This window comes from Perna viridis, chromosome 5 (genome assembly GCF_037379345.1).
Source record: "Perna viridis isolate PV_CMFRI_1.1 ecotype Kerala chromosome 5, ASM3737934v1, whole genome shotgun sequence".
Taxonomy (NCBI): domain Eukaryota; kingdom Metazoa; phylum Mollusca; class Bivalvia; order Mytilida; family Mytilidae; genus Perna; species Perna viridis.
In genome coordinates this window covers 28,336,725-28,363,775 of record NC_142449.1, presented here as the reverse complement: position 1 = coordinate 28,363,775, position 27,051 = coordinate 28,336,725, and the positions used below count along the sequence as shown (strand labels likewise).

General features: G+C 32.6%; 1 protein-coding gene and 1 pseudogene across 3 annotated transcripts; one reads left to right on the top strand and one right to left on the bottom strand.

Moving 5' to 3' along the window:
* The first annotated feature begins 10,967 nt into the window (after positions 1-10,967).
* LOC148616955 (uncharacterized) lies at positions 10,968-25,616 on the top strand. Of its 3 annotated transcripts, XM_088584141.1 has the most exons (7): positions 10,994-11,057; positions 19,872-19,896; positions 22,976-23,056; positions 23,245-23,416; positions 23,743-23,819; positions 24,443-24,520; positions 25,324-25,616. In XM_088584141.1, exons 3-7 carry the CDS (start codon positions 22,996-22,998, stop codon positions 25,548-25,550), a joined length of 615 nt encoding a protein of 204 aa, XP_088440267.1. In that variant the 5' UTR covers positions 10,994-11,057; positions 19,872-19,896; positions 22,976-22,995; the 3' UTR covers positions 25,551-25,616. The 3 variants fall into 3 exon arrangements, with proteins under 3 accessions (XP_088440266.1, XP_088440267.1, XP_088440268.1); XM_088584140.1 differs by lacking the exon at positions 19,872-19,896 and having other exon boundaries at positions 10,968-11,057; XM_088584142.1 differs by lacking the exon at positions 19,872-19,896 and having other exon boundaries at positions 11,031-11,081.
* Positions 13,230-21,462, bottom strand: LOC148616956 (uncharacterized; annotated as a pseudogene).
* Positions 25,617-27,051: the final 1,435 nt, after the last annotated feature.

Genomic DNA, 27,051 nt, shown 5'->3' with positions numbered 1-27,051 from the left:
ACATCAGTTTGTTGAAAATATAAAAAGGACCTCGTGTTTGTATCTTTATTTTAAATTTGGGTTTGTCTTTACAAACACAAAAGTGATGCATCCTGGTCGCTAGTATTGTTTCATTCATTGTAAAACATTTGTTTTCTTCAAATAATCATGTAATTTTGGTATTACATACACAACTTGTGCATGATTCTTTAGTAAACAACTGTATCATTACGTAATTTTTGAATTTTGTATACATGTACTTGTGTCAGAGAGTAATCAAGGGAATAAACGACCTAATTCAAAGGAAACAAATAAGATTGATTGACTGACTGATTATGCTCTATTGTCGGTTGACATTTTATGCATTCAGAAAAGTGTGTTAGTTTAAAATACCATTGTACATATTTGTGATTCTGAGTCAGAAAAACAAAATGTAAATTACGTAAATCTACAAAAGCGACAGTCCGAAGTTAGGCGTATCAAGTCATTTGGGCACCTTGTTCCTTCAAAAAAAAAACCAAAACAAAAAAAAAACAAAACAAAAAAAAACAAAAAACAAACAAAAAACAAAAAAAACAGTTATTTGTCTCTTATATGGACCTCAAAAAAACGACCTGACTGCTTGAAGCTGGAATTATACATCAGGTACATAGGTAGAGAAAGCCTCCTCCGGTTTGTCTGAAGACACATCCCAAACCACGTAGAGGTCTCTAGGCAGTTTCTGTCTATGTAGGAATGGCAAAAAACATAGAACAACAAAATAAGGACATGTACATTACAGAAATAACGGTTCAACACAAACACGTCCATAAGTAATATGATTCACAGTTATGGTATCAGTAATCACCAATTGGTGATTAATAATAATGATATAAATGCTAATTTTGTAATGGATTTTCACTGCATGCTGTTCAGGCTCATCAGAAGAAGTGTCATTGATTTTCTTTCCATCTACCATTTAAAGTTAAAAAATACATGCAAAATGATGGAACAATTAAATACTATTAAGGAATAGTATTGTAGCAGCACATATCTGTTAGATGATGTAGGTTTACTTCCTCTTGATATTTTCTATTTATCGAAATCATTAATTAGAGTTTGTTTGTCCACTGTTTATTGATAATTCTCACACGCCTTCTTAGCTTAATTGGTTCTATATCTTTATTCTCATAAAACCAATATACATTGGAATAGAGATTACAGCATGCAACATACAATCCAATAAGCACAATAGCTATATACAGTATTTACAATAACGTATACAGGAGACTACGGTACAGTGTAAGAAAGTCAGGAGTCCCTGTCCCTATATAGATAAATTAATATGCCTGATAAATTTACACAGTTTTTGAAGCAGTACTGGTTTTCTCATGGGCATCAGCGTTTAAGTGTGTTTTGGTTACAAAAATAATATTTTGGGAGAAATCGTTTACGTTCCTCATTTAAGACATTGCATTCCAAAATGTAATGACATTCATCACCCAATTTTCCCAAATTACATAAATTACAGGTACAGATTATCTTTTGATGGATCATGTAGTTCGTCAGACAACATTTTACAAACTGAGTTTTACTTATTGTCTACGATATTTGTATACCGCTTTTCTGTTCCTAACATGAGTGCTTTATTTTGCATCGTAGGATTTGATTTCAACTGTCTTTTAGCTTGACGAAAACTCTGTCTAAATGCCTTACATTCATTATCAAACCAGGGCTTATTTCTTCTGTGTTTCCATTTGTCATATGTTTGATAACACGATTCCCAGAAATTTCTGCAGCAAAGTTAAAAAAAATCCTTTAAGTCATTAAGCAGTGAGTCTACTGTCTCGGTCGTTATGTTTTTTTTTTTTTTTTTTTTTTTGTTACTTTGAAAGATTAGTTTTTACTCTAGTTCCAAAACTTTCCCATTATTAATATTGTTTTCGAATTCATTTGCCTTTTTATTATTCCAAGGCTTAATTTTTTGCGTGGCTGTTCCGCTACCTTCAGGATTACGAATTTCAAGTATTATATTTTCATTATCTATTTTAAATTTGACAATAATAGGTGAATGAACATCTGAGTAAAATTAACTTATGTTAGGTACATCAAAAGCATATACAGACAATAACAGTTCCGAGCTGCAAATGCAGTAATCAACTACATTTGCACTTCTACACGTTAGTTTTCCTACGTTTTTATCATTTCCTACTCTTCCGTTAAGTATAAACAAATAGTTATCTTTCCAAAAATTCAAAAGATAATTTCCATATAGTTTTCTTTTCTTTTTTTATCCCTATTTACTCGTTCAACAGAAAAAATTGAGAGCATCTAAGCGTTCGGTTAAATCTCAATGAATTCAGAAATATTGTAGTCTAGGTGCTCATTTTCGTCAAATTTAACAAAATGCAGATCAGTTCCTATTGCGTTTAAATTACCTAGAAGGCATACATACTTTGTTTGCTCTGAAAGGGATAGATATTTCTGTTCAATTTCATTAAAAGCTTCCTGTGAAGAATACCTATGATACTCAGGAGGAATATATATTGCACCAAAAATTACAGGTTGATCAGTGTTAAACAGACTCTCGTTACATTTAAACCATAAAACAAATTTACAGTCAGTAGTTATAATATCAATATTGCAATTTACATTTTCTTTAAATCGAACAATAAACCCGCTGTCTGTTTGTGACTTTTCTTCTTTTTTTCATATGAAATTTATAACCTGGACAGTCGAGTATATCTAATTCATCCGTTTTTGTCTGTACTTAGCATATAATAACATTACTCTGTAGCAAATTTATAAATTCGGGATATTGTAATTTACGTTTTATTCCACAGCAATTAAATTTTATCTAAAGTATTTATAGTATCTTGTTCACGATAAGAACTCAATAAAAAAACTTTCACAACAGTCGGAATAAATTGAAGAAAAATCACATTCAAATATTTGGTAATATTGTTCATTATATCCCAATACATGATTTACGAACATATCATAATCATGAACTATACATTCATGATATACTTAAGGCATTGGCATGTAAACACTTCAATCGAAAATACCATCTTTATCGTTTTGTAACAACTATGCAAGTACACAGAAGACAAGAACCCTAGGCATTCCTAGTATGCAATGTCTGGGTTAGAAGGAGATCTAATGTGATATTTGGACCGTTGGCCAGATGGAAAGGGTGAATCACTACCTGACTGAGAACTGTCGGATCCAATATTCATACGTTTATATCTTCTCTCTTTGTCTTTCGGCGATTGTAAACGTTTGTCTCTATAGCCGGTATCCTGCGTCGCACTGTTCACAGGTTGTACAGTTTTCGGTTCCGTTACATTAAAGTCTGTCTGTTGTACAGCTTTCGGCTCTGTAGCATTAAAGTTCGGTTGTACGATTCTCGGTGCCTCATCCTTCGGTATGAATTATGCACTATCTATGAACATTTTGTCTCTTACATGTTTTGCCACTTAGCTTCAGAAAGTACTAGGTCCATATCTCGCTGTTAAAAAATCTAGCCACTATCGGTCGGATTTTACCTTTTTGCCGTCTGCCAAAGCGGTGTACATTACCGAAGTGAATTTCATATTCTATACCAAGTTCGTCAAATAGTAAGGCTTTTTGTTTTCTTTCGGTATCTCCGTTGCGTTGCTCAAGTAATTTTGTAACAAATAGGTTGTTTTTCATAGGTCGGCATTGAAAATACTCAACAGATTCCTGTAGCCTTTGTATTGCAGAATTATTTATAGAAGTATTCGTATGAATCGCGCCTCTCTAGTATTTCTATTTGCTCCTTAATTGCAGCGATTTCTCTGGGGGTATATATACCGCTTAATGCCCGATTTTTGTATCATGTTTAATTAGATTTGGGTTATTCAGTCTTATTGTTTGCCTGTCTTATCGAATGGGCCACTTATACATGTACCCCGACACCTTTACTCGCATTGGATAATTTTCTTACTCAAATTATTGGTTTCGGCCTCTAATGTTGTTACTCTACCGGATACAAGCATTACTGAGTTATTCAGTGCATGTAGTCCTTTATGTATGTATGTTCGTACTTAATTGGCTAGTACTATTTTGTATGTTAGTGACGATTTGTATTATGAGGTTTAGCACGGGATTGTCCGTCTCATTTTCTTCCATAGACCGACTCGTAGTAATGAATGACGAAGTCTCTTTTATTCACCGGTTTGCCATTATTCTGATTGGCTAATTCGGTTGACGTTAGGGGTCATCACTTCGTATTTAAAACCTTTTAACTATTAGGTCCAAAGTCCAACTTAGGAAGTTCTGCTCTGAGTACTTTTCTATATCTTCAAATTAAATCGAAACCCAAGGCTATATCAGGTCAGGTCACAATAAAAACTGATAAATGTTATTGAAAAATATGAAATAAGGATAAATGAGCTCCCAAGTTAGTAAAAACGTTGACAAATTGCAAATTGCAAATTTATATAATAATTTTCACTGTTGCGAAATTCAGGTCCAAAATATAAAGTATGACTATCCAAAATCCATGTTTTATTTTATTTATTTATTTATTTATTTATTTATTTATTTATTTATTTATTTATTTTGTGAAGAGCAATATAACGCTCCATGGTCAAGTAATTCGTTTCTAATTTCCATTCTAATTACCAAACACCTCTTGACAAAATACTATGGTCATGATATCATAAAATGTAATTGATCTCACCTTTCATGTGATTGACCACAATTCAACAAACAAATGAATTGTTATAGATTAAAAAGTTTCAACAAATACATTCAAACAAAACATTGTGACAATTATCATGCATATGGATGCTCAGGGGAGTTCCATTATTACTTTTTCGACAAATATGGGCCCAATTTCCCCTCAATTTTCAATAAAACTTAAAGGCATTGCATCTCTCTAGATACGTAGAAAGTTACATTTACTTTATGCAAAATAAAATAAAACAAGTGTCCTGACTTTGCAGTGTATTTCATTTTCCAATATGCAGGAGATGGAAACACCTTCATTTCACTTGATATGGTCAACTCATTCACCTTTAGTGTATAGATGTCTTTTGTATTTTTTTCAAAACTATTTTAAAAGACCTCGCTTTTAATTTGTGGGGAACATCTCAAAATATTACCTCATCTTGGTTTATAACGATAAAAAATCATGATGTATGGTCAAGTTAAGTGTAGTCACATTATGTATTATTATTATATATAAGCGTCCTCTGCTTTTCTAGAAACACCCGTCAAGTTGCTCATAAAAAGTCAAGTCCGGGGTAGACGAAAACTATGTCAAATCAGTTTTCATGGCGCAGATGGATACACCATAACGATCCACGTGTTCATGATGACGACCATACAACTTCGGTAGTTATGATTTCAATCTTGTAGCAATATAATCAATATAATAAGGTGCTCCAGAAACCTATTTGTTAGATATCTAGCGCAATACAAAAAATCAGCGTAGTTTCGGCATAACATATAAGTTGTACGAATACTCCATACGCAGGTGCTGAAGGGATGTTGCCACAGATGAAAGGAAAGTTGATAATTCTGAATATACAGTCATCACGTTTGTCGTAAAGTTTGCTCAATAGTTTTCCTTTACCATCGATTTCTAAAATTTCTAAATGAAGGTCATTTTAAGAGGCTGACTTCACAGCGCCTGTAGTATCCTTTATTTCAAGTTCTTTGGGGGTAGATGCGATGTATTAAAACCACAAAAGTAGGATAGTTTAAATATAATACGTCCTCTATATAGCGGAAACTGAGATTAAAGAATATAGGTAAACGATATTCTTTCTTTCTGATCAGATTAGCTATAAAGTCAGACTCATAAAAGTGATGAAGTAGGTCATATTTTGATAATAGTCTTAAACTGATTGTCTCCAAAAGATCTTTCGAGTTTTTCAGGATACGCATTGAGAATTATTACCACTACGGGAGTAACAAGTGTTGTGGTAGGACTGCAAACCCGCTTTGACAGCTGTGAGTACAGAATTTAAAAGTTATGAAAGAGATTTGGTGATACATTTTGCAGATCCAGCTATGTAACGTTGTATGGATTATTGTGAAGTTAAGGAACCCAATACATAGACAGTGAATCACAATCACCGTCCTTGGTAGAGAGCCCAAAAGAGGATAGCACAGATTTATGGCTTTCCACAATCTCTTCTTTGGAGAGTGTAGTAGCAGTATAGGTCTTATCGCTGCTGTTATTTTCTACGTCTACCTCTTATGATGAACACTGGATGTAAAACGTTTTGCAGACAAATACAATGTTGTTTTGGGCTTTGTCTGCTGGTACGACAACATATTTGTCATGTACAGTATATAATGTTTTTGCTACATCAGAGTCTTTGAAAACTGATGTAGCATTGGCACTCATTGACCTACTTAAAACTTTCATTCGTTTCAAAATTAAAGGCTTCATGGCCTTTAACCACTCTGACAGAGAATCAATGTCTTGTTCTCCTTTATCCATTTTCTTGCGTAGTCCTTCAGGCATCCATAAGGATTTTGAAGTTATAATTCCAAATTATGGAGCGTGGTTCGCGGTGTGGGACCTTAAGAAAGGATGTTATGCAGAGATTCGTTTTCAATGATGGACAAATCTCCCCTAACGTCATGGACGGAAGGACCATATTTGAATGGATATTTTTTGCAAGAACAGTCAGGTGGTTTAGCCTTGAAGTCCTCAATTTCGAGGTTCAGCAATAGCCTTTTATATTAAAAATTTTTGACACAATGGGTGAACTAATTGGTAAGGATTTTTCTTTGAAATATGGGGGAGTTTTGTTGGTGACATTTTTTGTGATGGCGGATGTTAGCCAAATTAATTGCATCTATATCTTTGTTGACAAACGGTAGTGGAAGAAATTATTGTCTTTCTTCATCTTGATTTTTCACACAAACTGGTTTAAAGAGTCTGTGGAAACCAATATCCAAAATGATGCCAACAACTCTGTATAATGATGAAGTAATGTCAGAAACAGGAGTGTCAAAACTTGTTTTGTAAAGGGAGTGTAGTAGAGTGAGAGCTATAGAATAGAGTTTGGTTCTAATGTGATGAAGTCCAAGAGGTTTTTGTATGAAAAGAAAGGAGACCATCAATGGAGACATCGTGTAACTTAGGTGACGTATAGTGGCGATGGCCATGATTTTTTCCCATCTTGGATTTTTATCAAATACATTCATCACATTTATGCTTTTGCTATTTTGGTTTGAAAGGTTTCCTATAATTTTGATGTTGTCATTGCATTTCGTAAGGTATTGCAGTGCCTAGTCTGCGTATCCAGTGGTCCTCTCTTTCCCTACGATAGTTTTACCTCGAACTGGTGCAAAATCATCGTTGGATAAAAACAGAACAAGCCATTGTACAGTAACACAACACCATATCAAAGAACAAACATGCAAACGGTGACAGAGAGATAAATCTAAATTGTAGAAATATATTTTTTTATTTTCGAATACAATGGCTGTGTCATGTCATGTTTATAAACAAATAATAAAAATACAAGAACGATGCGTTTATCAGTTGAATCAAATTTTATCTGCCCCTTGTTATTTAGATTTAAAGAGGCAATAATAATAGTATTTTAGGCTGATAAAATTTGATTTTCTTTATATTCCGTTCATGGTAAAGAAGTATATTCATGTTCATTGGTTACGACAGTGCCGGTTATTATTACAAGTATAATCAATACTCTTTTTTTTGGTCAATTGCGATATTTACAGAAGTAATTTGTATATACTATGAGCTTTATCTATGATAATGCATAAAATAAACCATAATCCACTTAATGCATATATCCAAAAGTTTAACCAAATGATTTATCAGTCAATGGAATAGCCACTTATTATTTTATCGATAATGTGCACACTGTGAAAGAGAGATAAATCGAAATTTTTTAAACAATTTTTTATATTTGAATACAATAAAACGAACTAAATCGTCGTCCAAAACTCCTTAACAATGATCCAATAAAAACATACACGAAAATGGTTGGTCTATAAATATAATCAACTCTTGACCATGCCATGCACGTATTTTGTTCTGTTGTTAAGAGACATAACTTTATCTTCAAATTTCATATAGTGCGATCAGCAGCTCTTTAGTTTGCAGTTTAAATGCAACGATCAACTGATTACATGCACATAAAATTGTACAGTGTAATGACTGAAATCAATATTTACTTATGTGCGATATAGGCGAGGTAGACATTTGTACGGGGAACACGTGCAAGGTTTGTCGTATTTCCAGTATGTTTATATAGTATATGTCTTGTAAGAGTAATTAAGGGAACCAAGAACTCAAATGAATGTAATCCAGGGACAAAAAAAAATATTGTTTTTGTTTTGTTTCTCTGTAACTACACTCATGCTTATAATAATAGTTTCATATTTTAATTGGATAAAATAAAATGATTAACATAGCAACTATTATATTATAAAACTCTATAAGGTAAAACACTAGATATAAATACACAAAACACTACAGCACTAGAGACGGAAAATGTTCTTAGCATTTGCATATCTTCATCAAGTTAGTTCATGAATGCCTGTTCCTTGAATTTGAAGTCAATGTGGTCTTTTGCTAAAAAAAAATGGAATTAATATAAGTACAATGTACATTAGTAAAGGTAAAATAGAATTAGAAAAAAACAGGAAAAAGTATCAATTACAAGATGACAAGTACATTATGTAGAACATATTCACTTATTAGGTACAAAACATTTAACATTTTGTCACATTCACTTAAAAATGATTCTCAAAAAGTAATTCATCCATTATTAAACTTACTTTCACTATGTCTTTAGTGGTTTGTTGTTTTAGCTGGTGTGAATGAACAATATTATACGCATTGTCTTTGTCAGCAGAGCGACTAATTTCACAGTGCCAAAGACCTTTTGGGTCTTCTATCAATCAAAACTGTCCCGACTCATAACTTTGCAAACATTTTTGGCTTTTCACTTCTATCAGTCTCTTCAGTGTTCTTTTTTCTTCAAATTAGTTGACACACGTAACCAATTTATCAAAGACATTTTACTAAGTGAACTACAAAATGTAAGCTAGATGCATAATGATCAAAGTGAAAGTTTTTGATAATTTTGATGTTGTCCCAACGAGATCTTTGGACAAATGGATGTATTGACTGTGAACCTATGGGTTTCCATCCTACGCTATTCTTTGATCTGTTAATTGTATGTGATAACCATTTAATTAGAATTTAACAGCTTACGTTTCTATTAAACCTGTATAAACAGGTGTCACCTTTGACTCACTCATACTCCTTCTCAATGCTGTGACCCAAGCATTTTTTACTAATTAGAAGTTCGTGTGTATATAGCAATTCGCCAACAGAAGTAATCAAAATATTGTGAATTGACATCATCGGAAGTCGTAATTAACAATGTATCCCCCATTGACATGACTTGAGGTGGTTTCGTTTGAACTATTCAAATATATGCATAGTAGGGAATCTTTTTATAATTATCCATATTGTAAGTCGCCGTCACTAATTAAACCTTTATAGGTTGTTTATTCATGATAAAGAATAAACAGAACATTTTAACACAACATTCCTTCTCGGAGGTAAAAAAAAATCGCCGCCATTTTGATTGTGTACGATTTCAAGTTTTTCATAGATAGAACTGCCAGTGTTAACCTCTCTTTGGTCAAACTTGAGCAGCGACTTCATTTCTCCCAAAAATATACAACTTGGCAACCAAACGCGAATTTCGAAATTTTTTCGCGACTTCAATCTCCATTTTGCCGGCTGGATTATGCCTTATTAAATAATTTAATATCGGACTGCACAATGTTGATTATTTTACGGCCAATCACATTATTTACATTATTATTTATATGAATAATGAAGCATAAATTTTATAATATAAATAAAATTTACTAACATATTCATGTATACGTATCGATTTTGTATAGTAATAAATATGTAAAACATCGCAAAGAATACAATAAAAATGACATGCTCGGTGTATTTTCATAGCATCTGCACTGCTGTTTAAGATACATTCAGAAGATGTGAATATTTTTAGGTGTAACTAAAGAAACATAAAGTCAAGCAAATTATCGTTTCCTTCTTGTTAAAGGGTATTCGCTGGTCATGTTCAGCCATTTTCGAAATCCTCTGGTTTTATTCATTCCATTTCATAACATTAATATTTTTCCCAGCAACCCCCACTTTCTTTGGTAATTTTATTAAATACACCTTAAAATATTATTTGCAAAGATTTTATGAAATTGTTGTTATTTTTCTAGTGGCTTTATAGATAAAACCTATGGAATTTCAGAGAAATCCTTTTCCTGCAAGATTTAAAATGTTTATTGCTAAAAACATAAAATATAAATAATATCAAATTGCAATTATCAAATTTACATATTTCTCCAGAGGATAATTAGAGTGATATAATTATGCCAAGTCAGGAAAATATATTTTTCACTTGTCTACTACTAATGGTAAGGAATTACTTCCAGCACTGACAATTTTGTAACTGAAAAATAGTATTACCAGTTTTTTCATGACATTAGAAAAGCATTCATTATTGATGTTGGGAAAGTAATGTCCATTTCGTTAAGCATCTTATTAAAAACAAATGTAAATCCAAAATATATAGGCTCTTAGCTCCTAACAATCTTAGGAGACACATTTATGGCTACATTTCTGATAAACCAACTAAACTGGCCAAGTTCTTCTGATAAGCATTATAGAATGATTTTCTTTGCTTACCCATTCTATTAAAGAATGATTGCCCCAAGGGTAAGTCTGAACTCCAATCGTGCATATCACCTTACCAGAAGGAATAATATAGTTGTAATGATTTTTATAATACTATATATTCTACCGATATTGTGGTTTCCATGTACATGCAAAACATGAAAAAGTATATAAAATTAAACACAGTTTGTCACTAAATATTTACATAATAAAATTTGACAAAATGTGGCGCAAACGAAAGAATACGTGGCTGGTTAACAGATTGGTGACTTTGACGTATTAATATGGATTTATCACTCACAATTTACTTATTTCAAGTCTTCAAAGCAGATAATGTGGTACGCAACGGGTCGTCTTCGATAAAGCAAGTATTAACCTATATCATATAGTAAGATTAAAATATAAGTTTTTAAAATAAATCGTTTATTTTACATATATATCGCGTTCCCTACATCTCACCCCTAGACATATACTTTTTCGCACCAAGACCTATATTGCATCCCATTCGTAATACACTCAAAGTATAGTGTAAATTAATAATAACGTTGATATGACGTGTCATAATATGTATTCACATGCCATATCTACCTGAGACCCCTATATCACACTAGGGCCACCGAAGCTGAGATAAAAAATGGGTTCCCCAGGGGTCCCCATTTGATATGGCAGGTGATACCAATTTTAGCAAATAATTTTCAGAAAAAAAAAGCAGAATTGAATTTGTTATTATTAATGGTGTGTAAGACCTTTGCGTATTCGTTAAGCTACAAAATATTACGGTTAACACTATATGAACTTTGATGTTTTATTTCAAAGTTTTTGAACGTAAACGATCGGTTTCATTGATACAGTACTTATGTGAGTAAACTTACCAATTATATGGTTTATGGGAGAATTGGAAATAGGAGATTGGAAGGTAGGGAATGAAGAATGGGAATTTTGTATCAGGAAAAGCTATTTTTAATTGGGAGTATTAGGGAAGCTGCTGAAGTGATAAAAAGATAAAATTAGTTTTTTTTAATGAAAAAAGAAATGATGTTAATGTATGTTTATTGATATGAAATAATAACGATATATGGAATGGGGAACTTCACGAGGATGGAGAAAATGGGATATGGATGTTGTATATGGTATAAGTGGAAAGTTTGTACTTTACAAGAACTGTATGAAGACGGCATTTGAGCCTAATGTATTTAAAGAAGCATTAAGAGGCTCAGCCAGAGAGCACCAGGCAGTGGTGTTCATCTAAACAAAAATAAATTTAGCTGAAAAAATATCTGTAATTTCACTGAAAATGCACTGGGGAAATCCATGTTTTAGGGGATTTTCTATTCAAATGTTCTGGTTGAATACAATACTTATCAGATGGTTCAGTGTCAAACTATCATCCCAGAAACCGTTGGTATCAAATTTGGTATTCTGCCCAAATGAGATGTAAAACTACAAAAATCATGAAAATCTTAGATTCAGCAGAAAAAAATTTCCTCAATTTTTAACAACTTATATATTTCATAGAACAATAATTATGACAAATATATTTGCATTACTGTTTGAACTTGATAATAGGCTTTGAAAGTAAAAAAATAAAATCCTTGGTAACAAATTTGGCATTTTACCAATTAAGTCCCAAAAATAGGATAAATTCACAGAAATAAGAAAAAACATATATATTTTCAAGATTTTTAGTAATGATTTTACAAATTATTGAAACAGATATTCTTGAAAGAATTGTATATTTGTTGGATCAATATTAGATCTCCCAAATTACGGATTCCAATCCTTAGTATAAAATTTGGCACTATGCAAATTTTATCTTGTAATCAAGGAAAAATCACAAAATTGACACAAGTCATTTTTTTTTGTATATTTTAGTCATAATTTTATAAAGAAATTTTACAGGTATGCTTAACGGTATTGAAGGTATGTTTAAACAATACCAGATCTTCCAAAATATGGATTGGTATCCAAGTTGTCACTTTGTGTAAGGTTTCAGATATTATCCATTTACACTTTCTAAAATTTTCTGATTTTTTTCTTACTTTGATTTTTTTTATGTTCATGATAGTCATGAAATGTTAGCAAAATATGCAAATCAACCCTTATGTTCTATTTTTAGTTACACTGACAAAAAGAAAATTCCTCAGAAGTTTTTTTAACTATAAATTTCAGAATGTGTCAATTTCGGTTTTGATCACTGAATAGTTTCATAAAAGATGTTTGGGAAATAGGGTTATAACAAATATCGAGGTTAACAAATTTTAGTCATATTGGACACATTTTCACTTAAAGTTCTCATCAGCTACGTTTGCAAAAATTATATTGAAGGGCCGATATATTCACAAAGTTGGAATAAGGACGACATCAGAGGACAGACTCAATATGATTGCCAAAGCTCTAAGACCAACGGTCAAATGTGCTACATATGTAATAAGGCATCAGTACATCATAGCAGTGACATTCAACTATTATAATATGAGATATTAATCCCCTCGCACAAAAAGTATCATAATGTTCAATGTCATCCCTTATAACAAGTCTATGACAAAGCCGTTGTTTCATTCACTCTTTGCACAAAATAAACATCATAAATATCAATAGAGAAGTAGGTTGAGCTGTATGAAATCTTCACTTCAAAAGAATCCAGTACATACAGGCTATTCCATTCTTCTGAAACTGAAAGTATAATCATATGAATATCACTATATAGAAAAAGTCTATCAACAAACTTAGATTATTTTCATCTCAGTTATGTGTGTCATTTGTTGTTTGTTGACTTGTCAATCAGAATGCATCGAAACATCATCAGAGTGACCAAAATTGTCCTTGTTTTAGTAAAATGTTTAATCAAGTACATGTATGTACTTGATTCAAAATCAAAGATATTTGGGTCTTTTGTAGAAATATCTTTCTTACAAAGCCAGATAAGAATTTTGTTTGGAAACAATAAGTGTAAATATACTGCATTTTAAATGTTGTTTTTAAAATGTACAGAGCTCAATGCTAGAAAAGGTTATCGTCATGTTAAAGGTCTTCTTGTGACCGCTGAAGGTAATTAAAAAATTTACAGCTTGTTTTATTGGTGGTTTGCGTTTGTTGCATTATACCATATCCATTATGTTTCAAATGTGAATTCATTGAAGGATTTGTGCTTTGGAACTTACCAGGTGGTGCACAGACATGGGTGATTCACCGACTCGTCAGTTTATTTAAGGGCATACCTTGAAGATGCTGTATTATTTCCTTTCGCAACTCTTTCCTACTTCTCTCTCTTTCAAATGTTCAACTTTCTCTATAAAATCTTCCATGTCCTCAATTTCTTCAAGTTCAATCTCTACCACTCCGGCTTTTTTCTATTAAAAAATAAGTATAATCAGCTATGAAATTCACTCAATTGAGCTATGTTTGTGATTGTACCTATAAAGCTATAATTTTAAGAAAACAAAACGTCCAGAGCTACATATGAACAAATGCTAAAAAGACATTCAAAGTACACTCATGTTAGAAATCCAAAATTTGATAACTGATATTGTTTGTTGAAAGAGTAAGCAAGGAAACCAAGGTTATAGCGGTAATCAAAAGAATGCAATCCAGGGACAAAGACCGGACATGGACAAAAGTCATACACAACAAAGAACATAAAGTAACTATAATCAAACATAAAAAGTAACAAAAGCAAATGAGTAGTTGGACTACACTTAAAATACTTCATGTCGTCGGCAGTCCTCGACTATTGAAGATCTTGGGTGGTCATCAGTCATACATATATTTCATTATAGTGTTGATTTGTTGTCTCTTTGATATCTTCCCAATTTCTGTTGACTTCCTTTAAAAAATATCTTACCTTTACAGGCTTTTCTGTTGTGGATTTCTGGTATGGACATCTACAGAAGAAACTTGCAATCTGCTTGGGACTGATCCATTCTTCTGGTTTGAACACCTTGTTTCCATGTTCGTCTTTTGATTTCTTTAAGGACTCAGCAACTTTTTCCGGGTCTGCTCTATTTCCAGTTATATTTTCAATTTCGTAAAGTTTCTGAGGATGTTGTCTTAATTTAATGGAAAATCTTGTGGCTTTTCTAGGGCGTTTTAATGCCCATCCCTCTTTGAAACTTGTTTAATTTGTTGTAGGAAACTTCTTTTGACACTATTGCTGCACGATATATTTAGCGGTATTCCGGTACAGAGATTTGCCCATCTTCTTTGAATTTTTTCAACAGTTGTTTCCTTGTCAAGGGCGTATGAGTGGAATCCAATATCCAAGTGTTCCTCAAGAGCATGGTTTGATAAAAATGTACTTGTGCAATTTGCCTCTGTACAATTATACATGACCTGGTTCAATGGCTCAGTTCTCTCAGGCTTTCTCTTGAAATCTTTGCATGTTTCAAGAAATGTCTCTTTGGTAACTATGCCAGTATCTCCTTGCAGTGCTATTTTCTTTAAATCTTCCAGACTAAATAGTTTCCTTGTCCAATGTCATAGTGTTTCCATACTGATATTGTGCCATCACTGTTCCATTTAAAGTTTGACAGATCTGAAAAACCAGACCATTTCCAATTGTTTGACGGTTAATTTTGAGCTTGAATTTCAGCTACGCAGGTGAATGTTCCTGCTATTCCACCATATGATTCAATTGCTTCTTTCATGCAAGATGCAGTTTTAATGTTGTGGCCTTCATTTGAATATCTCTTCATATGCTGTTTAACAGAAGCTATACGTCGGTCGCATATATCTTTTCCTCCTTAGGCATCACAAAAATCATACTGTTTTATGCTGAATCCACTTCTTTCACTAATCCCTGAGAAACATAAAATGAGAGGTGCACTTTCGTAACAGCCTGCATTGTCAGACCTTATGAATGTTTCTTCAATTGCCTCATTCGTCTGCTTTACTGTATTCAGGGTGTCTTCTTGGAACGTTATGGTGTATCCATCTGCATCATGAAAACTGCTTTATTCAACGGGTCATAGTTTTCATTTCGTCGTTTGTCTACCCTGGACTTGACTTTTTTATGAGCAGGGTGTTTCTAGAAAAGCAGAGGACGTTTACTCTACCGGTGCAAAGTACATGCTCCCAGTTTTTTAGTGGAGTCCGAGTTGCTAACCTGCTTTTGTTACTTTGTATGTATAATTTTAGTTACTTCATGTTCTTTGTTGTGTATGTCTGTTTTCCATGTTTGGTCTTTGTCCCTGGATTGCATTCTTGTGATTACCCTATAACCTTGGTTCCCTTGATTACTCTTTCCTCCAGAATTGACGCAACAGAAAACTAATTCTGAACGCATGAATCAAAGAGGTGTGTGTAGCAAATGACTCTAGTCTCACCTTTTTTCTTTTCACAAACAGCTGTCACATGCCAATTCAAACCTTTCTCGAAAAAACCACTCGCTCTGGCTTTCACGGTCAATCACTGGAATGTATTTCATGGCCCAATTCATAAAGACTAAAATTTGGTTCTCCTGTAGTTTTGAAATAATATCAGTCTTGGCCTTATTCTGTTTGGCAGATCGGACAATGTGACCTTTCAAGTTGTAAATGGCTCCCTTTGCCCTATCCAAGTCATGACGCAGTTCTTGCTGAAGTCAGTATCCTTCTCAGATTTAATCAGAATATTGAGGGTGTCCAAAACATCAATTTGTTGGCATCTTTCACATTCATCAGTCTGTTGATGTCCACACACAGTTCTGAAGTCTTTATCTTTTTTGTCAATTAATGCATATTGAATGCAATGACTTGGGCGCGTTGATGTTAGACCAATATGGACCTTAAAGTCTGTTTTTAGATATTTCTACACGTTTGGATGTTGGTCTTCAGTTGGATTTCTTCAGAATAAACATTGTCGTCCTCCAACTGGTTTCTAATTTTCTATAAAGTCAGAAAGAAAACATCATTTCCTGCTTGTATGGGGCCATCTAAACCGGCCACGTTTCTTCTTTTAGAAGAAGCACACAGATTAAGTATACGAAACAGTGTTCTGTCACTAAAGGGTTCAAAGTCTACCTCTGTATCAATACACCTGTTATGGATAACAGTACGGGTAACATTTGGAATAACTACTGTTTGACCAATTGACAGTTTCATATACTTTGTACCGTATGCAACATCATGAGGAAAGTGACGCTGTGCGATAAAATCTAAAAAGTGGTTGATTTTATCTGGACTAAGCCTTTCTTTTCGTATATGTTGTGCAGGTATAGGCATCCCACTACCAACTTCTCTCGAGTACTTCCTTGCTTCATCAATTTTCCATTTTGATAATCCTGGAATATCTTATCTGCAATGATTGACAGGATTTGGCGTTTAGTTTGCTATGTCCCTGTATTGTCATATATCAACACAAGATCTTCAACTTCCTATTGGTTTTATTTGTGTGAATGATTTCCTAAAAAATCATCAGAATGTGTTCTCCGATTTTGTCTTGGAAATACTTGAATATTTCTTTTTCGGAAAATACATATGATGTATCATTGACCTCTTAATTAGGTGTATTTCTCATAAAAATGAAAATCTATAAAGTCACTCCGATTTTGTAAAAAAATATTTATTCAATGTAACTTTTACCATATCTTTGACAACTCTTTGTGGATGATCTCCCGGACTTTTCATCAATGACTTCTCCAAAAGCAGGTCAATTATCTAAAGTATTTCAATCAATATTATTTACAATGTTTCCTGAGTATACCAAATAAAATTGAAATCTGAAATTTTTTTAAAATTGGTAAAAAATGGCAGCCCACAAAAAAAATTGTACGATCATTCAACTCGGTACCATACTTCATGTTTACCTTTAAAATACATTGAATGAATATTATTCAGCTGCATAGTTACCCTATTTCTATTCATAGCAAGAACGGCCATTTTTTTTTCACGGATTGAAAATTCCAACAGGATATCCTTAGGAACAAATGTGCAAACTTTTATGGAATAATGTTGTATGGTTTATGGAAAGAGGATTTTCAAAGTTGTACATGCGGAAAAAAAACGCCAACAAAAACTGTTACCCTGCTAATAATTGGTCACCCGCGTATTACCCACGAACAAAACAAAGCCACATCAGGTAAAAATGTCATAATGTTAGAAATTGTACATAATTTATCATATTTATTACCATTTCTCTTGGCTAATCTCTCGGACTCTTCATTTATGACTTCTCCAAAATCAAGTTGGTTAACTGCAAAATGTAAAAAAAAACATTATTGACACAATAAGTCAACAAAGAATACAATTCATTGTTACAAGAAACTTAGATGTGAGTATTCCCCGTAATACATGTTACGCCTGCCGCATATTATTGGTGATGGAAAAAACAAGAAGTGATTGCCTCAGTGACTCAAAAAAAAGGGGAGGATTGTGCACAAGTCATCATAATGAAGCACCATATCGAATATCTAACACAAAAGAAGCTTAGAAATACGTAACAGAAGAGTTGTAAGCAGAAGACGACGGCGCAAGACGACTAAAGTGATCCATATATGTGGCCCCTCACAACATATGCAGGCGACACAAAATAAAAAAAAATATTTTCAAACAGTATCTTCTATTCTAAGTAAAAGTGGCATTTAGGACAAAAAATTTGCGCGGTTAATACCCTAAGAAATCATCATGCACAGTTTCAATGCTGTGAGTCAAGTAGTTTCAGAGAAGATGATCTATTGAATTTTGTTTTTGACAATGGACTAACGAAGTAATGACATAAAGGTGCCCATGGATGATTACTGATAAATGCCAAGCCTATGACTACTTTAATATGCAAACCATTCAAATAAGATTGATCAGTTGATAGGGAATTTAGTCTTGGATCATGGCATTCAGGTGCATCATTCAGATATAAGTACGATGTGTCATTGTATTTCTTTCTGATCCATTGGACCAAACATTTTCATACCAAAACCTTTTTTTTACATAGTATTCATATATCAAATGTTTGTCAAGTATTTTTCGGTTACTATATACATATAAAGCTGAAGACGTGCATTCGTCTCCAAAAATATTTTCTTCCAAATTTAAATCTTTTTGGCAATGTTATACATTTTTATGCCTATCCATTGCTCTATATCTTTTCTTACTACAATTATATAAGTTAGTAGTTTAACCCACGATAGGGTAACTTAAGCACAATGGGTAGGTACAGATGTGCAGCCAATATCGGTCTACTTTTTATGATTAATGAAAAAGGTAGAAATTTAGTTGCAGTATATGTGATTGGGGTTTAAATTTACTATTTATAGCTTATATATTTTCACATGGTAATTTGATTTGACATCAATTGAATCATCCAAAAAATCATCAAAGTAAATAAAGATTAACACTTGACTGATAAGCAGGAAAGGATTAAATTAGCTCGGACATGATAATGTCTTTAGATACAATGTCAAATATTCTAATCAACATCCTGCTTTGATAGGTAGATATTGATAAACACCATGTGTATATATATACGAATGGGTGTCGGTTTTTCATTGTCAAAATGTATGAATGGTGTGGGTAAACATTTTTGGGGCAGCACATCTATACCCTTCAACAAGTTACGTTATCCCCCGTGGTTCAACCATAGTTATCCGTACAAATCTCCCGAAGGACTATTCAAATAAGATTGATCAGTTTACAGGATATTAGGTCTTGAGTCATGGCACCGAGATGCATCATTTTGATCTTTTACTGAAAAATTAGAAATTAGTAAAAACTAAATTTATCTCCTATGATTGCTTTTGTTATTCTACCATAAATGTATTTTGTTTTCATTCATTAAAGAAATAAACTTGTAACATCTGTATAAAAAACTCTAAGAAAGATTGCAATTTGAACAATAATAAATTTGGCATGAAATTGACCTTTAAGCTACTGACCTCAAATTTATTAAGATTCTACCTTACCCTTTAACCTATCAACTATAATCATTTTGTTATCATCACCATACAACTTGGGATATCACGTTTCCTTCATAAACTAGATAACGTTGAAATCCAAGCAAGCATTTAAAATGCAGGAAAATGAACAACACGGATCCCGAAACGGATACAGCATCTAGATGTATGTTCTGCTGAGATTTCATGATTTTAAGAGTTCAAAAGTTATTGCTAAAAGAGATGATAGGATCATTTTTGATATACAGTTGTATCATTGGTACTCATTATAATTGAGACATACATACACTTATAATTTTTTCTTGTTTCTTTCTACAGGTCTGACATATTCCTGTTAGAAAAAGTAAGAATATTTCTGGTCATTACGATATATATTGTGCCATTAAATTGACATGATCTCAGTTATAAATCTGACTGTCAGTTAATATCTTGTATATTTTTGCATATGCATGATACTACATAATTATTATGAAACGATTTTTTAAAGGTTACACGCTATGCAAAAATCTGCAAAAATAATTATATCTATTTTTTGTTGTAACTCCAACAGATTGGCTTTGCTGTGTATCAACATCCATACTGATCAATTGTACCCCTGGCAGATTTTACTTACATATATGCATGTAAATAAACCCAAGAGTTTTAGAGTGTATTGCAAAAATCTGCAATAGTAGATGACGATCTTCTAGGAGACTGTCAGACACCATGCCTCTTTCACATGGAATATATGTCAAGAAAGGAGATTGTTTTTGAAGAGTATTTTAACTATGTGAATATTTTGGCCCTTCAATATGTTTTTTTTCAGAGAATGCAGCTGAACAGATCTTCAGATTCATGTGTCCTGTAATTTTTTTAACCTCAATATGCTTGATTATCACTATTTGGCTCCAAATTCCTTTGATCTTGCCATATGATAATCTTCATTCTCAGGCTCTAGCAGAGTGAGAATGAACATTATCACTATAAATTAAGGCCACAGGCCTTTGGTCCGATAAATGTCACCATCACTGCCCTTTGGGACTTTTTTATTTATTGTTCATTATGATTGAGCTATTTTTTTTACATGTATGTTCAGCTATGCACAACCCGCTGAGTACACAGTGTTCCGCTGATTTTACTTTTTGTGTTTTCAGTTATTTTATTGATCTGTGCTTTACCAATATCTCTTCAATGGTGCAGTGGCTAAGGACAAGAGGATAATAATATTAGGCTATATTGTATTGTAAACATTTTTGGGAATGATCAGACCATTGCCGGCACTGGGGTTATCAATAATCACCTGTTCCCACTGGGACAACAATAGCAAACAATTGTTGAATCTCACTGAATTGAGTGATATTGACATGTCTCTCTGGTTTCCCCTTTCCTTTGTGATCTGGATAATGGCATCTTGATCTCTCTCGTGGTATCCAGTTGATTCCAAGAACACACTTGCAGAAATCACACACGGTTAGGTAATGCCAACTGTTATAAAAAACGCCCGCCCTGATGGCAATAAGATGTCCCTCACAATCGATTTTGTCACTTATTCTATACTAAGATAAATGTGAGTCTACAGGTAATGTCAAATTGTTCAGATATTTCAAGACATGACTGCATTTTTCGGACAAAGAAACATTATTTCCAATGGAACAAAAAGACATATCAATTCATATATCAATATCAAAAGATAGACATGTATGTAAAAGTGGTATAAAAGGGTAAAAACTTACAAAAAAAAAGTCAATTTCTCTCAAAGAAAAGATCTCCTGACAGCAGATGATAGCAGACAACAAATTCAGTCCTTCAAACTGAAGAATTCCCTTTTTGATATATCTAAAAACCTAAAATTGCAACAAAACCCAGCAAGTTCCTTTAAAATACAGGCCTCTGAAGAGAGTCTCATATTTTTTACTTTAGTGTGTACCATTTACATTAAACATAATTCATTTCTGTATTGTATCTGAAAATCCATGGTGAACACTTTTTTTTTCAATTTTGCCTGGTTTTCTCTGGCATAGGCTCTTAAATAGATAACAATTAATTTAACGACTTCATAAATTCGATTATGAAATATTGATAACGGAATTAACAGTACCTGTACTGTACTACTAGATGGATTTTCTCAAAGATCTAATGTGAAAATAAATATTAACCAATGAAGTTAACCTTTATGACACCAATGATATAAATAATGCAAATTTCTGTATACTGAACACGTGTTTCAAAGAGTAACCTCTGGCCAGCAGCATTTAAATATAAAAATATTTTAAAGTAAATTACGTACAAAAAGTAATCCTCAAACCCAAAATATCATATAAGTCAATTCCAGCGCAGATAAGTTCTACCAAAGGAATTTATATAATGGTAGTCCCATATTTAATACACTGAATGAAGCCTTAGTGTTAATGGGTTTCGAATTAAGTGCGAATGCAAATACCCGTAAATAATATAGGATATATAGTGCGGGGTCAGACCAGTCTTACTGCTGGTGTGGCGAATTCCTTTGGGTACCTATGGAGAATGTGAGTTAAAAAAAAACTAATATCACTTGTAAATAAATGAATTCATCGTCGTGTCAGATTTCCTTTTACTGATCACATATGACAAGAAATATACCTTCAGGAATTGTTCCTGTTTCTGTGAAGCTTTTTGTTAGTTTACGTTTAATATGTTATAAATTATTCATGCACCAAAACATCGCTATCCAATTCTTTAAAAAAAAATTTAGACATTAAAAGGTATCGTACATGCTTCGGTTTCTGTAATTAATTGCTGTTAAATTAATTTTTTCAGCTACAAGTCATAATTTTAATATTATATGATAATACTTACGTGTTTCAAATATTTACGCGCTTTTAAATGTGAGCACACTAACCTTGTCGTCTATAGCTAACTACACGAAGCAGTATCTGCTCATTATGTTTTAAAATATAGTAAAGTAAATCATTTTTGTGGAAATTCAATTTTCTTTCTGTGTGTACGATTTCTCTGTTTTCAGTTTCGCGATTAACACTACTCGACCTGAAAATACATTCCTTTAAAAAGCAGTTTTTTTCGTCGGCTTTTAAAATATGTTTTCCTCCCAAACTGAAATTGATGTTTTTGAGAAAGTCTAAGCATAAGATGTACACAAATTGACTTTTGATCACGTTTCTGTACGAATTGACATCGGCACATTGAATTGTTTAATGGTGATTGGCAGTAGTTTTACACTGACATGCGTTTGTGTTAATTAAGAGAGAAAAAAGACATTATAATAACCAATTTAACTCATGGGAAATAATATTATACGATTTTACTGCAAACAGCTACTCACCTCACATGATAGAAATAAATACGAATAACTGAAACATCAAGATCCGAAAGGTAACGACCAGTTTTAAGGCATATACAACATATATAGTTTGAAAACTTACGATTTCCTAAAACTTTTTTTTCAGCGCAAAATCATTTTGACAGAATGCTAATTGCATATTGTTTGTTGACTCTTTGCTGTGTGTTCCAAAAGTCTCATTCTTATGGTAAGTTTAACTTCGACACATTTTTTTTCGCTTTTCATGTAAATTTTATAAAATGATAGTTTTAATAGATTCAATACATATAATTCACATTTTGTAAAATGACGTTTACTTGGCGCGACGGGTTTAGTGCTCGTAGTACTTTAAACCTGTGGAAAAAAAAAACAATTTTCCTCACCATTGCTCTTTAGGATGCCGCTGGCCTTGTGCTTTCCGAAACAGACCTTGGTATATTGGCACAGATGGCTTGTGGTTTATCGATGACAATGGGTGTGGAACATGGAACAATGTATCTCGTCCAAAAGATAATCAATACACAACGTCTGAGTGTGTAGAACGTCGTGGGTCATTCTTTGTTGTAAGGTGGGTACTAATTAAGTTAGTTCATAACCTTTTATCCAATTATCTCATTGATAATTCTAGTACTACTATGATTAATAAAATATTATATAATTCGGGGTAAGATGAGTCTGAATACTTGGTTGGTTAATACCCTTGGGGACTTCAGGTCCATCATCAGCAGTATCGAACAGTTGTTCTTAATTACAAAAAATAAAATAAAAAAATAAAATAAAAAATAAAAATAAATAAATAAAAATACCTGTTTACAATCCTTATTATACTTTTTTGTCCTCGTATAGTTATACAAATTTTTAAGATGTATTTGATTTTTGCTTTTCTTCATCCAGGGAATATGACAAATTCTACTGTATGAAGTTGGAAATCATATCAGACGACTTCTACTATGGTTACCTTTCTAAAACTGGTATATTATTGTTACCGCATTGAAAAAAAAAAAAAAAAAAAAAAAAAAAAAAAAAAAAAAAAAAAAAAAAAAAAAAAAAAATATATATGATATTGTAAAGATCTGAATATTATCATTCTGTTTTCATTTTATTTGTTTAAATTCAATACAGAAATAAAACTTAAACACAAATAAGCCTAGAGAACTGGGTTACATTCAAATGTATTAAAATCACAATAAACATTTAAGTAGCTGTCTTTGTAAAAATCATGCAAAATCTGAAAAATAAGATTCTCCCCCAAAAAGGCCACATATTTGTATTTTTGAAATTAAGTTGTTTTAAGAGTCTATATTGTGAAATGTGTAATTATTCATTGATATCTGCCTGCTCTTAGGAGATAATCTACATTGAAAATCCAATAGACTCTTGTATTTGAGTGTCATTTACAGAGTTATCTCCATTAATTTTGAAATCTACAGTGTATTCTATATAATTTTTATCTCCTATGAACATGGGTTATATGTAAAACCACATGTTACTTTCTGCTTACTATGACATTGTAAACAAAATATCAAAAATATTGCATGGTTCTTATATGGAGTGCCACTTTAACGCACAATTTCTCCTTTTGTTGTTGTTGTAGAAATTCCGAACTATAACCCAACAATGTTCTGCAGTTTATGTGAAGTAAATAAAATGTCGGGACCTCTTTTTTCATCAAGTAAGCATACTGGTTAAAGGTTTATCAAATATTTTTTTGACTTTCACACGTAAGTGTTCTGTTCATCTCATTAAAATATTTTTAATGTGCTAGTTTGGGTATCTGTCACACATGGTAACAAGAAATAAGTTCTTGCATATAAATTACTTAAAAATTTTAAGTCAATATAATGATTTATATTTTATATTACATAATCATAAATCTTGTTTATGAGAATCAGATAATAAATAGTGTTGTAAATATGAATGATTTTATCACTGGTATATGATTATACTTACCAATTTAGATTTAATATCTCCATATAAAAACAAAATTTTGTTTTGAGCTAAATTTGGAGCTTTCAGAATGTTATGATGATTCTCCAAAATAGTTTAGACTCTCTTCATCACATGATGACGTCATTCTTATATTTCATTTAAACAGATGTTTGTTTTTATTATTATTTTAGCGAACGGTATGTATGTTTATTGAGCTGTAAATACACGTTGTAAACTGATTATTGACGGTCTACTTTTTTTGCTATTTCAAAATTATGTTTTCTTTAAAAAGGTAATATTTAAATAAAGTGGATTTTACTCAGTCAACATTTTAATATCGGTGTAGAAAAAACGCTCAGAATTTTTAATGTTAATATGTTAAAACAGTACAATTGAAATTTATGATATTATTTAAAACATAAAGTCCCAAAATCGTAAATTTTCCTAATTGTTTATATCTTTTTGAAAGAGTACTCTACGATGGTAATGTGTATATAAAGGGTTCATCTGGTATTGCATTAATAACAAGTTAAAATCTATTTTCAGGTTACCAATATCACGTGTCGAAAATGGTTGTCCGTCCTATTACTTGTACAACCCCTATAGGATGTCCGATTCACGACAGCAACCAAATAACCTGCCCACTTCATGATCAACACTTAGATAATGGCAAAGGTTGCAAAAAACGATTCTGGCGTCATCATTGGTACGTGCGTAGTCAACGTTGGAACGGCTATCCGCATGCAAGACATCGACATTTCAGAGGACGTTAAGGGCAGACGTTCAAACGAAAATAACTCTTTGTCAGAATTAAAGATAATTATTGTTTATTACACTGATGAACAGTGTTTTATTCCCCGTGTGGAGAAAATTGTGACAGTCCTGGAATTCCCAATGTGTATCTTCTGGAATTATCTTTGACCGAATGAATAATCTGAAAAAGTGGCTTTCTTTAAAAAAAAAAAAAAAAAAAACTTAGATGAAGTATTTGTATCATACTAATACAGATTGCTCAATGGAATCACATAATTTTATATAAATTTGAAGGACCCATAACAAGTGCTACATATAATAGGTATGCTCAACCTACAAAATTAAAATAAGAAACAAGAAACAAATGCTACATATATAATACAACAAATTTCTGCTTCCGTGTATTCCACATTTTGCAATTTGCCTGAAAGAAGATGGATATGATTTATTTAAATCTAATTTAATTTTTATAAATTAAATTGACTGTTAGAATCGTACGTTTGGTATTTTACTCAATTTCAATACATACGAACGTTCTACCTTAATTGAAGGTGTAGAAATAGGATTCGGGTAGGTTTTTTGATATCGGCCCATGAAATTCATAGTCAATTGCAAGAAAAAGAAATAAAATATCTGCATTAAATTCGAAAGGTGATTCTAGTTGAAACATGCATCTAACCACCAATTAACTAGTTGCTGCCACGCATCCGTTCTGGTATCATGTACCTTTATAAAAGGTTTAATGAATAACATCAGTGACACACTTGACACTTACACTTTCTTCCAATTTTGCACGAAAACTGCAGTTGACAAAGCGTTTTGTTTTTCTAAACTTTGACCGGGTTTCATACAAATCAAATGTCTGAATGTCTGTCGATTTAATGTTGAACCTCTGCAGATATATAGGTATCGCTTGTATCTTTAAAAAGCTTATCGCAGAATTGTTACTGTCAGGTTTTATTCAAGAGTCAATGCCTCACAGTCCCTTTTGAAGGAGGATAAACATTTAATCAGATTACTGATTATACGGTATTTGACTTTGACGATACAGAATACTGTTTATATCAAACATCATGTCAACTTCATGTGAATCTGATCATTTGCTGCTTTGTTGTTTAACACCTTTGAGGTGTATAGTATTTTTTAGATCATCAAAGGTTGCATTATCCGCATGCAAGACGACGAACTTGGAACGGGCAACCTAATCGATCTGCAAGACATCGACCGTGGAACGGGCAACCTAATAGATCTGCAAGACATCGACCGTGGAACGGGCAACCTAAGCGATATGCAAGACATCGACCATGGAACAGGCAACCTAATCGATATGCAAGACATCGACCGTGGAACGGGCAACCTAATCGATCTGCAAGACATCGACCGTGGAATTTCAGAGGACGTTAAAGGTAGACGTTAAGGCGAAAATAACTCTTCGTCAAAGTTTAAGGTAATTGTTGTTTATCAAGGTGATGAACTATATTTTAACCCCCGTTTGGAGGATATTGTGGATACCCCGTCTTA

Excerpts from the sequence above, each read along its gene's own strand:
- LOC148616955 (XM_088584140.1), top strand. The coding sequence starts at position 22,996 with ATGCTAATTGCATATTGTTTGTTGACTCTTTGCTGTGTGTTCCAAAAG. Across the intron at positions 23,057-23,244 it reads CCAAAAGTCTCATTCTTATG|GATGCCGCTGGCCTTGTGCT; the intron begins GTAAGTTTAACT and ends ATTGCTCTTTAG. Across the intron at positions 24,521-25,323 it reads GGGACCTCTTTTTTCATCAA|GTTACCAATATCACGTGTCG; the intron begins GTAAGCATACTG and ends ATCTATTTTCAG.